Here is a 14,430-nt window from a genome sequence, read left to right on the forward strand (position 1 = left end):
ATCTCGGTGTGGCGTCCCGAATGTGTGGCTCCGTGGTGGGTGGGGAGCCCAGGGGATGAATTTTGTACGTGTGTACGGATAATAACTTCTTACCTCCAACGAAAAGATCCCGTCCGGAAACGAATGGGGGAGAAATGAGAAACAATACATTTCTTATAATGAAATGTCAGAAGGAAGGGGAAACACTAAAAAAAGTGTCCCCTTTCTTAATTCGTAATGTCCTCTCTGCTACGGTCCCAGGTGATATAAAATCGGCCAAAAAGTAACGGGATGGGTCCCTTTTGATCGAAACGGCAAATCAGGCGCAAAGTGAAAAGGTTCTTAATGTGAAACTGATGCACGACATCCCAGTGACAGTGGAGGTTCGCCGAACCCTGAACACTTGTCGGGGAGTTATAAGCCATTGCGACCTACTGCACGTGGAAGTTGACGAAATAAAACAAGAGATGGCATTCCAGGGAGTGGGCGACGTTCGTCGGCTGACAACGAAACGAAATGGAGAAATAGTAAACACCACCTCCGTAGTGCTTACAATAACGTGTGACCGGCTGCCCAAAGTGTTCATAGGGTATGAATCAGTGACCGTGCGACCATTCATTCCAGCGCCGATGCGCTGTTTCCAGTGCCAACGCTACGGCCATATCGCAACTCGATGTGAGGGCAAGGCTATCTGCCCACGCTGCGGCCTGGACGCGCACGGTGACTCCAGCTGTCCCAAGGGTCCGCAATGTGTGAACTGCGAGGGCGCACACCCCGCTTACTCCCTCAAATGTCCTAAGATGTTAGAAGACCGTAAAATAATGGATATTAACATTACATATTTCGACGCTAGGAAGAAGTACAGATCAATAACTGCCCCGACCTTCTCGAAATCGTTTGCTAAGGTTGTCGAATCAACGGTCACTAAGGCCTTAATTGGGACACAAACCGAGACTATTCCCAAGAATAACACCATAGAACCTGCCAAACCGGATAAGGCATCTATACCGGCTGCTAAACATAATTCCAACGCTGTGGGTTCACCTAAAAGGAACCCAACCAATCAAACCACTTGCGTAACGCAAAAGAAGCGTGAGGTTACGCCACCCCCAACTACCTCCGGCGTTTCAAAAAGTAAACTGAACCAACCGGAGTCAATGGAGGAAGACGAAAGTCTCTCAGAGACAGAAATCCTCCAAGCCAAGAAAAAGACAAAGAAGAATAGACTTCGGCGCTGAACCCCCTTCACGTCGTTAAAGTTTTTATATACCTTTTACTTATTTATTTATCTTTAATCATGGCTTTTATTTTGCAATGGAATTGCAATGGTTTTTATCGGGTCAAGGAGGAGCTGGCCATTTTACTTCGTGATTACAACGTGCATTTGCCTGCAAGAAACACATTTTAAAGCAACGGATAACGGTATTTTAAGTGGTTTTAACGTTTTTAGATTTGACGACACGAGTGGCCAAGGGGCACACGGTGGTGTTATGATCGCCAGTAGGGAGACACTTCATGTCTCCCGGGTGGCGCTTAACACGCCTTTTCAGGCGGTAGCGGTAACGCTGCACGGCCCCCAGTCGGTGACTCTATGTGACGTATACCTTCCAGAAGGGGCACCGGTGACCCTTTTTTACTTAGACGCCCTTATCTGCCAACTGCCCAAACCCTTTATTATAGTAGGTGATTTTAATGCCCATGATACACTATGGGGTAGCTCAAGGCACAGTGCAATCGGAGAGGACGCATTTTATCGCAGTTTTTAACGGTTTCTAACCTGGTTTTATTAAATGACGGAAAGAAAACTAGGTTTAATACTTTTAACGGCAATTATTCGACTATTGACCTTTGCTTCACTTCGAGCACATTAATGGACAAAGTCCAAATGAATGTTCACGACGATCTATGTGGGAGTGATCACTTCCCCATTACTATTAATAGACAGGAAGATTGTAACTCCAATATTTTACGTCCTAGCAATTGGAGTATCCGGAGAGCCGACTGGGCTCTTTTTAAAGAATTATTCCATTTTACATTTGACGAAGGCCGCTGTGGTATCCAGAATATTGATTTTTTGACAAACAGTATCGTCGAATGTGCAAATAGTAGTGTGCCAAGGTCAGGACACGCCCGTATGAGGCCTGCCGTTCCATGGTGGAACGACGATTGCGCCAAGGCTATTCAGGCACGCAAGAGAGCGCTAAGAAGTTTTAATAAAGACCCAACAGCCATAAATTTGGCTTCCTTTCGCCGCCTTCGAGCCAAAGCCCGAAAGGTGGTCAAAGAGGCGAAGAAAGACTCCTGGATGTCATTTGTATCCGGGATAAACTGCCGGACACCAGTGTCGCAGTGTGGTAAAAGGTGAGGAGTATCTGTGGTGACCACCGTCAGCATGGAGTCACATGCATAAAAAACAATGTCAACATCGTAACCTCATCGGCCGCCATCAGCGAGATATTCGGACGGCTGTTAGCTAACATTAGTGGCAACTCCAATTATGAGGATTCCTTCCTATCCTTGAAGAGACGCTGCGAATCGCACACACTTTCTTTCGCTGATAGGGGGACACTGGCTGACTATAATGTCCCATTTTCCCTTTGGGAACTAAAATCAGCAATCGCAGCTTCCCGCGACACGTCTCCAGGGATGGATGAGATCCATAATGCATTTCTCCGGAATCTTCCAGAGAGAGCTTTATTGGAAGTTATTTTATGTTTCAATGAACTTTGGGCAGAGAAATGCTTTCCACCGTCCTGGCGCGAATCTAAGGTTATTCCAATTTTAAAACAGGGCAAGGATAAATCCGATCCGAACAACTATCGTCCAATACCCCTCACCAGCTGTCTGTGTAAGGTAATGGAAAGAATGGTGAACCGACAACTTGTTTGGTGGCTGGAGCGTCGAAACCTTCTTTCCACTGTCCAATGTGGCTTCCGACGCGGCCTATCGACAGTTCACCACCTTTTCAGGACAGAGAACTACATCCAGGAGGCCTTTGTCCTTCGTCAGCACGTTGTTGGTATTTTCTTTGATCTAGAGAAGGCTTATGACCGGGTCGGGCGCCGAAAAATACTCTTGACGCTCCACAAATGGGGATTTAGAGGCCATCTGCCAATATTCATTGAACATTTTTTAAAGAACCGCACTTTTAAGGTCAGAATAGGCCGAGACGTATCGCAATCTTATTCCCTGGAAAATGGGGTACCACAGGGCTCCGTATTGAGCGTGACACTTTTTGCGATAGCCGTAAATGACGTGGCGGATTTTGTCAAAGCCCCAACGGTGAGCTCGCTGTTCGTGGATGACCTGGCAATCTTTTGCCGGTCGTCCAAACTTGTATCGGTAGCCAGACAACTACAGCTAGCATTAAATAACCTAGGCAACTGGTCACGGATAAATGGTTTTAAATTTTCAGCGGAAAAGATCAAATACGTGTATTATTACCGGAAGAGAGGTTACTTTGCCCCTCCAGTTTTAAAACTGGATGGCAGACCCCTTCCGTACGTGGAGTCGGCTCGGTTCCTAGGTATGACCCTAGACCACCGATTAAATTGGCGGGAACATATTCAGTTTTTAAGAAATAATTGTCTTAGGACCCTAAAGTTTTTAATCCACTCCTCATGGGGCGCCGACCGCAGCATGATGCTTTTACTATATCGCGCACTTGTTCGGTCCAGGCTGGACTATGGGAGTTTTATTTACTCGTCTGGCCGCGAGTCAATTTTAAGAACCTTGACGACGCTGCACAACACAGGATTGCGGCTCTCAACTGGTGCCTTCCGCACCAGCCCGGTGCTCAGCATTTATGCAGACGGAGGAGAGCCGCTTTTGCAGAGCCGAAGAAACATCCTGATGTTGAACTACGCGGCGAAAATCTTAGCCTCAAGAGGTCACCCGTGTTTCAACATTGTTTTTAATCCAAAGTTTTTAAGAGTTTTTATTATAAGAACGAGAGCCACTAAGCCACTATGTATACGATTGAAAGAGTTCATCGAAGCATCCGGAATACAACTGCCGGAAGTAGCTCCAATCGTTTACCCCGACATCCCGCCATGGATAATTCCACATCCAAAAATTTATGATGCTTTTAAAGGACTCCAGAAAGAATACTCCACTACTTCAGAGTATCAGTATCATTTTAATGAATTCGTCAGTCGCCATAAGGGCAGTTGACTCGTGTATACAGACGGATCCAAGTCGGAAGCCGCCTGTGCCTGCGCAGTGTCCTCGGCATACCACGGCATCATGCAGACGAGACTCAGCCCGTTGTGTAGCAGCGGAGCTCATCGCCATTAAGAAGGCGTTGGGGATTGTCGCCGACGATTGCAACCCTACCACCATAATATGCACCGACTCAAAGAGCTCGCTGCAATCTATCGCCACTATTTTCCCCACGCTCCCTATTGTGCAAGATATTCAAATCGCCCTATATAATATCTGTAAACGAGGACGCAAAGTGTCGTTCCTAAGGGGTTCCCGGGCACATGGGAATAACAGGAAATAAAAAAGCAGCTGCAAATGCGGCACTCTCGCTGCCGGCGCAGTCTTCGACTTCTGTAACCTATCAAGACTTACAGATTGCCATGCGCAGAATAGTTCTACGGCAGTGGAGTGAGGTATGGACGAACGTAACGAATAACAAAATAAAAATGATCAAACCGGTCAATGTGGCCCTCTTCTGTTGGGAGGAATCGTAGGGAGGAAGTCATTATTACTAGACTAAGAATCGGCCATTGCGCCCTGACACATACCTATCTCTTCACCGAAGAGAAGATCCCACCTCTATGTGGCTACTGTGGCTGTCCCCTGACTGTGAGACACCTCTTGACGGAGTGTGACGAGCATCAGCTTACACGAGACCGGACAGGCGTCAGGGGCAACCTAGAATGTATTCTGGGCGATGACTCTGGCCGCCTATGCCGCGTCATAGAATACGTTCAGAAAACTGGTCTTGTGAATTCGATTTGATTTGCTCGAAGTTTACATCAATATTGTCATCAGTGCCGCACTAAACTGAAATTATAGTATATGCTTATGTCGCAATTTGATTGCGCGTGGTGCTAATGACCTTAGCTGTCGACGCACCCGTAACCCCAAACCTACTACTACTATTTTTTTTGTGGAAGTAAAATTGTACTCCGAATCCAAAGTGGAGGACTTAGCTCCCCGCGCTAAAGAAAAATCAACATCTGGTCGTGGAATGGAACACGGCGGGTTAGCTGAGCATCCTTGGAGGTTGACCTCGGGTAGCATGAATTGAACTTCATTCATAAAACTACGGATTATCACGCCTAAAGGCTTCGTAGATATTGTCTTATGGTTCAACACGTCCATAAATCTATGTTTAAAAATTTCATTAAAACAAGGGTGCTCATTTAATGATAACATTTTGGCAGAATAATTGCACATTAAATATTTTTGTGGATGGACAACGGTGGTTCTCCAGAGTCAGCGTAAATACTAATAATCGGGCTGGTCCTGAACGCACCAGTGGCCAGCCGAAAGCCAGCATTGTGTACTGTCGTCAAAGGTCTTAAATAGGACACTCGGGTCGTAGAGTAGTAGTAGTAGTAGTAGTAGTAGTAGTATTTGGATTTAGGGTGCGTCGACGGCAAGGTCATTTTGCACCACTACTCTGCGATTTAATAACAAAAGTTATGTATAAAGTAATCTACTGCATCTGATGTCTTCGTTGAAAGTGTGTGCATAATTAGACTTTATTAAAAATGTTTATTTCTCTGAGAAACCGAAATGTACAGATTAAGTTGGTAGGGTGGTCTCCTAAAAGGGTTTTTAGGTCTCCCCCTAGATTATTTCGTCTTCGCGCTTCGCGGTACTTAACACAATCTAGCATGATGTGTCTAATACTTAATGGACATTTACAATCCCCACATTGGGGAGGTTCCTTCTCTTCAGTAAAGAGATACGCATGGGTCAGGGGGCTGTGCCCTATCCTCAATCGTGTAAGTACTACTTCCTCTCTCCGATTACTACGAGCTGAGGAGGGCCACGCTGCTACCATGTCCTTGATGCCACGGAGCTTGTTATTATTTAGAATCCTCCATGACTCCCTCCATTTTCCAAATACCACGTTTCTTAGAGATGCTCGTAAGTCCTCGTGGGGAACCAGCGTTGAGACAAGCAGCGGGTCGTAGAGTAAGCAATCGAACCATAATCAAGTTTAGACCTCACCAAAGCTCTATACAACATGAGTACCGTGGTTCGCTCCAGATCTGGTTGAATGTTGACAGTATATCAGCAAATGCCTTAACGGGGAGATTTCGTATGAAGGCATAGTGGATGTTATCGCCACCTGGAGCTGTATTCTTCGAGCATGCGATTGCAGCTTCGAGTTCCCATAGATTATCGGGGTCATTGTATGGAAATTCTGCTTTATCACCAAAATTCAGAGGGGCTGCATCAGCTATCCGTCTCATTAATATGAATGTCTGGTCATAATTTTTAGAAGAACTTACTTCAGCGAAGTGCTCCACAAATGCTTCCGCGACTTCCTGTATGGAAGTTATAATTTTGGGTCCCACTTTTTGGCCAGAGACAGCGGTGGACGTTCGGCTTTCCTGTGATTTTATTCACCTTTTCCCATACCTTCGATATAGGAGTCCGACTGTTTATTTGGGACGCTTAAGAAATCCACGAAGCCTTTTTGGCTTCTTTGATTATCCGCCTAGCTTTGGCCCGGAGTCGACGGAAAGCTGACAGGTTCATTGTCGATGGGTATTTTTGAAAGATCTTAAGCGCTCTTTTCCTTGCGGCAATAGCATCTGCGCACTCGTTGTTCCACTATGGGACGGGTGGACGCCTTGCAGTTATCGATGCCCTTGGGACGCTAGCTTCGGCAGCATCCAACATAGCTATGGTAAGGGCTAAAACATTTTCAGCTCCCTTGCGGTGGTCAGGAAATGAAAAAGGGTCAATCCATTTCAAATCACCCAATATAAATAAAATTTTTAGCTCAACATTTTTAATTTTCTTGATTTTTTAATCATGAGTTCCCTATGGGTAGACAGTCACAAAACACTATTTGAAAAAAATTTAGAAGCCATATTTTTTTGGCAGCCATTTTCAAAAGGGCGGCTGGGCAAATTTTGATGAAAAACGTGGTTTGCATAAAGTTAAATTTCGAAGCTATTTTAAAAGATCAGAATAATTAAAAAAAAAACTGAGTTTGGCACGAAATGAGCTGTAGGAATTCATTGTTTTAATTGTTCTATCATGAAAGAGTGTCAGTCAAACTCTTTCTGTAAAAACTCAGGAAAAATTTGTCTATATTAACTTTTTAAGGCCTAAACTTTTTATGAAGGAAATAAGACTCAGTAATCAAATTTTATTTATGTGTCAAATATTTAAATAACTATTTGCAGCATAAGTTTTAGTTGTGAGAATGCACTCGTTCATTTAGTACGGGTTATCAAAAATAGCTGAAAACCTTTAAACGTCAATTTTCGCAGTTCAATATCTAAAAAGGGACAGTGAAAACAAGGGAAAATTTTACAAAATGTTATTTAGACACATAAGAACATCTCCAAAATAAATTACGACTGAGACTGCACTACATTTAGAGTAGTGGAGCAGTGAATTTCAGAAGAAAAAAAACGCTACCGTTCCATGCGCTCGTGCAGTGCAAGTTAGCAAACAAGGGCTTGATTAAATAATTAAATTAGAAATAATTATTATCTAAAACAATTACTTTACACATAAAATTTTATTTATTAATGTAGGTCTGCCATACATTAATAATAAAAATAATTTGTATCAGCAAAAATAAATACTGAATTATAGCATAGCAAGAAGTTAATGCACTTATGTTTACAAAAAGTATTTATTTCATCTATTGTACCAAAAAAACCATGCATATCAATATGTGTAGAATATAAAAATATGCAAGAATGCATTTGCATGTGAATAACCTTTATCAATTGACATCAAGTATCGTGTGTCATCAAGTCAGTGAGAGTTTCTCAACTGTAGTCTTAAATTCTCCCATCTACAACACTTTGTACAACCATTACAAGAAAATAAGAACAAAGTTATCAAAAAAAGGGCTTGCAATTGTATACAATTGACAATGGTCTAATGTTGTATATATATTTACATGCATTAAATAATCATTTTTTTCTTCTAATTTCAAATGCCAATGGACATTGATTACAAGATGCAAAAAGTCTAAATCGTCATCTTACTGATACATTTGTAAACACCACTTGAGTACAGTGTGCACGCAGTTATCTTTCGCAATGAACTTAGATGCTAGAAAATTTAGAAGTCTGATGATCATGAAATGCTGATCCTTTCGAAGTGACAAAGCATTTTATTTGATTGGAACTTATGGGGACATGTCTGTGGTAGGTTCTTGTTCCTTTTACGGGTAAACAGCATGCAAATCTCTGAATTAGTTTATTTTTTTTTCAATTTCAGAAGATAAAACAAATATATATTTAATTCCACTAATATTCTCTGAACAGTAATTGTACATATCATATGCAGGAACGATCTGTTTGGAGTATGGTCTTTGAAGTGAAACTCGTGACTTCTCGTTTTGTTGTTCCTCCTATCCCATCGCAAGAATTCTTTCCATGCGATGAGGCAAAGAAATTCCACTCTGCTGGTACACCAAAATCATTTTCATGTTGACACAGATTAATGAAGCTCTTCTTATTTTTGTACTGGCTGCTTGCACCACCTTTTGCATTACCATTGATTATTGAAACAGGGGGAAAGCATTTTTCAGATAACTCTTAAACCAATCAAAATAATCTTTTTTAAAAATGAAAATTGTACGTTCCGTTTTAAAACTTCCAATGGTATTTAGAGACAACTTTGCTATTGCTACCTTATGGTCACTTATTCCCTCAACAGTGCTCACGTTTATTACCTGATGAGGTATATTTGTCGCTAATAAATGAAGAATACTCTCTCCTCTATTTGGTACGGTTGCTATTTGAAATGATGAATCTGATGTATTAACGACACTCAGATCACTTTACCCCTTTCACCAGGAATGACACTTTAGTCTTCTTCTCTCTTCAGTGAGTAAAAAATGTGATGAGAACGGAAGCGAAAAGGCCATGAATGTTAAAAATGCACTATTGGGTACCACCAAATTAAAGTTATCTACAGAACTGTTGTACGCTCTCAAGTCTACCGCTAATATCAATTTGAATGACCATTCAAATAAAAGCCAATCAAACCAATACCTGAGGTAGCCCTGAAAAGGGCATTGTCAATAAGCTACGATCACAGACGATGTAAGCATTGTCAAACACATGAGCGGCTAAAAGCCTTGTCAGGTTCTTATATATTTTATTTATTTGGATAAAAGTATGTCAACGCTCTAAAAAAATCAGCGTACAATTCCTTCTTTGTATGGTGCCTACTTCTCCACACATATTCCACTAAATGTGTCTCAAAGGACTCCACGCATATTCTACCGATCCTTCTCCTCATATCCCTCTTTATTGTAGACCACAAATTTTCTATATTCTGGGTGTGGGTCAACTTTTCTCCTGGCTTAACGAAGTTGACCGAGTGGTTTACAACGTCGTGGTGATATCCCAAGTCAGCCAGCCCACTATAACCCCTCCACATATCCGTCTTAATTATCGACCCCTTCTTGACGAACTTTTGGATCGCCTCGTTGAGTGTGGAAGCGTCTCGTCGATCAACATGACAAAGGAAGGTTTCTCGGGTTCCTCTATCAATTCCTCCCAATACCCACTTGGTCCTGGTCATCCTGCCACGATTGTACTTCCGGCGACCAAAGGCGCTCTCGTCAATTTCTACGATGTGTCCTGGGCCCCCTATCTGCCGACTCTCCTCCTGTAGCCATACAAGAATGAGCTCCCTCAAGCTGGAAACTATTCTTGCCACAGTGTGTCTTTCCAGCCGTACTTCCATCGCAATGACATCGGCAGGATAGCGATTCAGCCAGCCGACAGCAACCGCCATAACATCGGCTATGCTGGAATGAAATCCTGCGAAGAAAGTCTGTGCCTTTATGGTGGTCGACTTCAGGCACTCCGGATTCCTACAGCTGTAAGTGGGAACCCTGCCCTTGCCCTTGGACTTCACAGCTCGCAAGCCTCCACATCCGCATCTCTTCGCTTTAGGAATGATTCCCAAAGTTAGTAGAAAATTGACTATCCCTACGAGAGCGATATGCTCCCGGAACAAGGAAATACTAGCCATGAACTCCATCTCCTACTGGATGTCAATAATTGAGAAGTATGCGAACAACTGCGACGCCCTCTCCTTATATATAAAGGTTTGGAAGGTAGTCACGTGACATTTGGCATTGTTGGTGGCTGCATTTGGGAATTTAGGAATGGGTGTTCCCATTTCCCTGGCTGAAAGCTCTGTATATTTATGCTCAAAAGCTTAATTGCTGCTGTGATTAGTGACCTCCTGTGACGCATATTGGTGGTCAGTCTCTTTGCGCACACTTTGCCGACACTGCAAAGGTAGCCCTTATCTCGAGTCAGGAACAGCAGATGGCCTTCATGAGACGAAGGGAAAAGTGAGTAAGACCACCTTTCCCTCATTTTTCAGAATTGTAGGACTCACGCTCTTAGATTCTCATGGCCTAACGTTACCCCCTGATGAGAACCTATTCCGACTCCCGCACTCACCACCCCTCGCATGAAGGTCTCCTTGTATGGGTCGTTATTGCATTTGAGCCATGTTAATGGGTGCCATGTAGGGATTGACACTGTCGGTGAAGTTCAAAGCATTTGACACTATACATTACAATGAATCACTAATTGGCTGAGTTTAAACGACTAGCCATTGGGAGAAACCAAATCCTGAATCACTAATGGCAGGCATTATACCTCACGCGAAAAATCCATCCATTCGTAGATGATGTAGCTGTATACAGAATACTCAAAGAAGAGTAACTCCCTACAACATAGCTGTATAGTTTGGGGCACCCAATTAGAGGCTGTTGAATCCGTGAAATATCTCGGAGTTAGACTCAATAATGATCTATCGTGGAATAAACATATTCGAGAAATAACCAGTCAAGATAATCGTAAAATGGGTTTTGTTAAAAGAATATTAGGAAAGTTCGACGAAAAAGTGAGAGAAATTAGCTACTTTTCCCTCGTTAGACCACATTTGGAATACGCTGCCAGTATTTGGGACCTTCATGAAAAAGGCTTAATAACAGAGATAGAAAGCGTGCTAAGAAGAGTTGCCAGGTATGCGAAAGATCGTTACGATAGCCTTGTCAGTGTAACTGACCTCTTAGAAAAACTCGGAAATTGAAAAATACACTAAACCTTTTGGATAAATTCAAGAGCAGTGTATTTTCTAACGAAGGTAACCATATCTTACGGACGCCAATATACTACGAAAGATCAGATAATATAAATAAAGTGAGAGAGATATATTGTAGAAGAGACAGATTCCGAATGCCATTTTTTCCACGATCAATAAGAGATTATAACAGTAGCGATAGAACTTGTAAAAAGATTGCATGACTTGTAGTGCAGCCTACTAACATATGTAAAACTTAACGAATGATTGTTAATTCTATTTTTAATTCTAACAGCACATGGTAGTATAATTTGTTAGTATATGTGACGTTTTTTGGACCGTGTGGTGGCAGTTAGACGGCAGTTTTCAAATAACGTCAGATTTATTCAAGGAAAACATGAATTTGTTACCCAAACACGTACATCTACACATCCACAGCTACATAATACCCTGCGAGTCACCTCTAGGGTGATTGGTAGGGGGTGATCAATCACCAGCATGCAGCATGCATTTGGACATGCACACCACACCGTCCAAAAAACGTCCCGTATAATAACAAACTATACTACTATATGCTGTTAGAAATAGAATATAGAATAGAAATTCAGAAACATGCATTAAGTTTTACATAGGTTAGTAGGCTACACTACAAGTCATGCAATCTATTTACGAGTTCTATTGCTGCCGTTATAATCTCTAATTGATCGTGGAAAAAATGACATTATGACAGTTACTGTAATGACAGTTACTGTAATGACAGTTACGGTAATGTTGATGTGTCCATAAGAAATATGTCTATCTCCCTGAAGCCAGAACTTGGTCGGAGTCCATGCAGAGTCTGAAAATTTATTTTTTGGTCAGACGCCTTTGAACATTAATGAGGAAGAACTTGCTCTTCAGCGTTGCAGCACGTAATCACGGTGTTGGTTTTTTCTCTCTCCATAGATATCAGAATCTGAACATCCTTAGCACATTTTGTGGATAAAATCTTCCCCAGGACGTTATTTAGCCGACAACCACACTCGCCCATATTGTAGGCGTTGGCTGGCCTGGTAAAGAAATCATTCTCCTGAAATAATTCTGAGAGTATTTTAAAGAAGTGACTAATGCTTTATCTAGTCATACCTTCACCTCTAGCAGTTGACAACCCTTAAGACTGCCTAGCACTAAGTTCTGGATTTTTTTAAATGAATTAAGCCACTCACAACCCGACATCTTCAGCTCTACATTGAAGGACAAGCTTTTCAGCATACTGATAGGCTATTGATATACTAGTCTCTCGATCAGGTGCAAACCCAGATTTTTCCAGGCGTTGATTATGACTGACGAGACGCTTTTTCTGCTCCATGCCAATTGGACCTAAAGCTTTGCTTGCATTACCCTATGCCTGCATGGGCGATGAGTCCGAGAGGGGACTAGAAGTACCTCGCAGCCTCACTTATTCCGCTATCACCAACTTTAAGCCTCGTGAGAGATTCTTTAAATTGCTCCTCAGCATTATCGAAAGTGAAAAAGATAAAAAAACAATCGATTGAATCACTCAAGTGAATAGTGAGCGATGATCGACATCACCTAAACAAACGACTTAGTCAATCACTAATGGAGATGGGATTTAAATATTACGCAGGTCAGAAGGAGGCAGTGCTGAGAAGAGGAATGTGTCTGCTGCAACAAGTGATTACCTATAGATGATGATGAACCTGTTGCGAATAGTTTTATCATTATTTATATTGTTTCCAAGGAGGCTTAGCTGATTTGTTTATGCTTGAGGCAATAAGTCATGGACTAAGATTGTAAAGGGCATTGCATAAAAAGCTTTAATAAACTGATTCGATAATCGTGGAGATCGTCTCCATACTCATCTCCACAAATCAGACTGTATCAAAGCAATTAAAAATTAGGAGGCACTTTAGCACTCTTCTATTTACTAATATTACTTCTATCCAGTGGCGGATCCAGGATAAGGACAAGGGGTGGTTAAATGGGGTTAAAAATTCCAGCAGTAGTGGGGGTCGATCCGGTAGTAAATTGGATACCCAAGGGGGGGGGGCTATAGCCCCCCTCTCGGGTATCCAATTTATCCCCCCCATACTTCCCCCAATAGATCAGCCACTGCTTCTATCGCATTGGTTACAATTAATTGAAAAAAATACAGGTAGGGAATCTATACCTTAATATAGCACTGGGGCATCTATCCCGAGGGGCATCTAAGCAAAAATAATTGAATTAAGAAACATGCATTAAGTTTTACATAGGTTAGTAGGCTACACTACAAGTCATGCAATCTATCTACGAGTTCTATTGCTGCCGTTATAATCTCTAATTGATCGTGGAAAATATGACATTCGGAATCTGTCTGTTCTACAATCTATCTCTCTTATTTTATTTATATGAACTGATCTTCCGTAGTATGTTGGCGTCCGCAAGATAAATATTACGTAAGTAAATAAAGTAGTGCATGTCGGTGAAAACTCACACCCTGCCACACTAATATTTCTATGACCGTAAGTCATAACTAAAACCGTACTTCATAAGTAAGAGAAATGATCCAGATGGCATCCATAATTCTGGAGGAGTGGAGTAAATATTAAAGGTCTGTCCGGAAAAAACGGGAAGTTTCCACAAATTTCATTTTTTCGCAGGAGAATAGATGGCAACAGTTCACTTTTTATGAATTTTAATTTAGTTTTTCATAAAAAAGCAAAGTATAAAATCAATCTGTCGAGTAAAAGTCACGGAAATCCGTTGCACTGAAGATAGGGGTGAATTAACGAACAAACTGACAGCAGTCCAAGCATGTTACGATGCGTGCTAGTTAAAGTTAAAATTGAAAAATTGCGCAATGGTGAATTCTTGAAAATAACGTACCCGCAACGAAGATATTTCATTCAAGGTACAAAATTTGAGACTGTAGACTCCAAAAGATGAAGGAGTTAGACTCAATAATGATGTATGGTGGAGTAAACATATTCGGGAAATGACAGGTCAAGATAATCGTAACTAATCGTAGTCCCCCATTTTTAGTTAGTTTATACTTTAGTTAGACCCCATTCGGAATACATCTTCATGTATTTGATACCCCGCGAGTCACCACTAGGCTGTTTGGCAGGGGGTGATCAATAACGACCAATGTTGTCATCCTCATGAAATAGGCTTTAAGCATAGAAGTTAGAACGC

The 14,430-nt window shown here is 41.9% G+C and overlaps 1 protein-coding gene across 1 annotated transcript; it reads left to right on the plus strand.

Moving 5' to 3' along the window:
- The first annotated feature begins 446 nt into the window (after positions 1-446).
- Positions 447-1,217, plus strand: LOC124159700. The gene has a single exon (XM_046535609.1). The coding sequence runs from the start codon at positions 447-449 to the stop codon at positions 1,215-1,217; it is 771 nt and encodes a 256-aa protein (XP_046391565.1).
- Positions 1,218-14,430: the final 13,213 nt, after the last annotated feature.

Source organism: Ischnura elegans, chromosome 5 (genome assembly GCF_921293095.1).
Source record: "Ischnura elegans chromosome 5, ioIscEleg1.1, whole genome shotgun sequence".
In the NCBI taxonomy this organism is placed as follows: domain Eukaryota; kingdom Metazoa; phylum Arthropoda; class Insecta; order Odonata; family Coenagrionidae; genus Ischnura; species Ischnura elegans.

Bases quoted from the DNA above. Each gene is read 5' to 3' on its own strand.
- LOC124159700 (XM_046535609.1), top strand. From the start codon at position 447: ATGGCATTCCAGGGAGTGGGCGACGTTCGTCGGCTGACAACGAAACGA.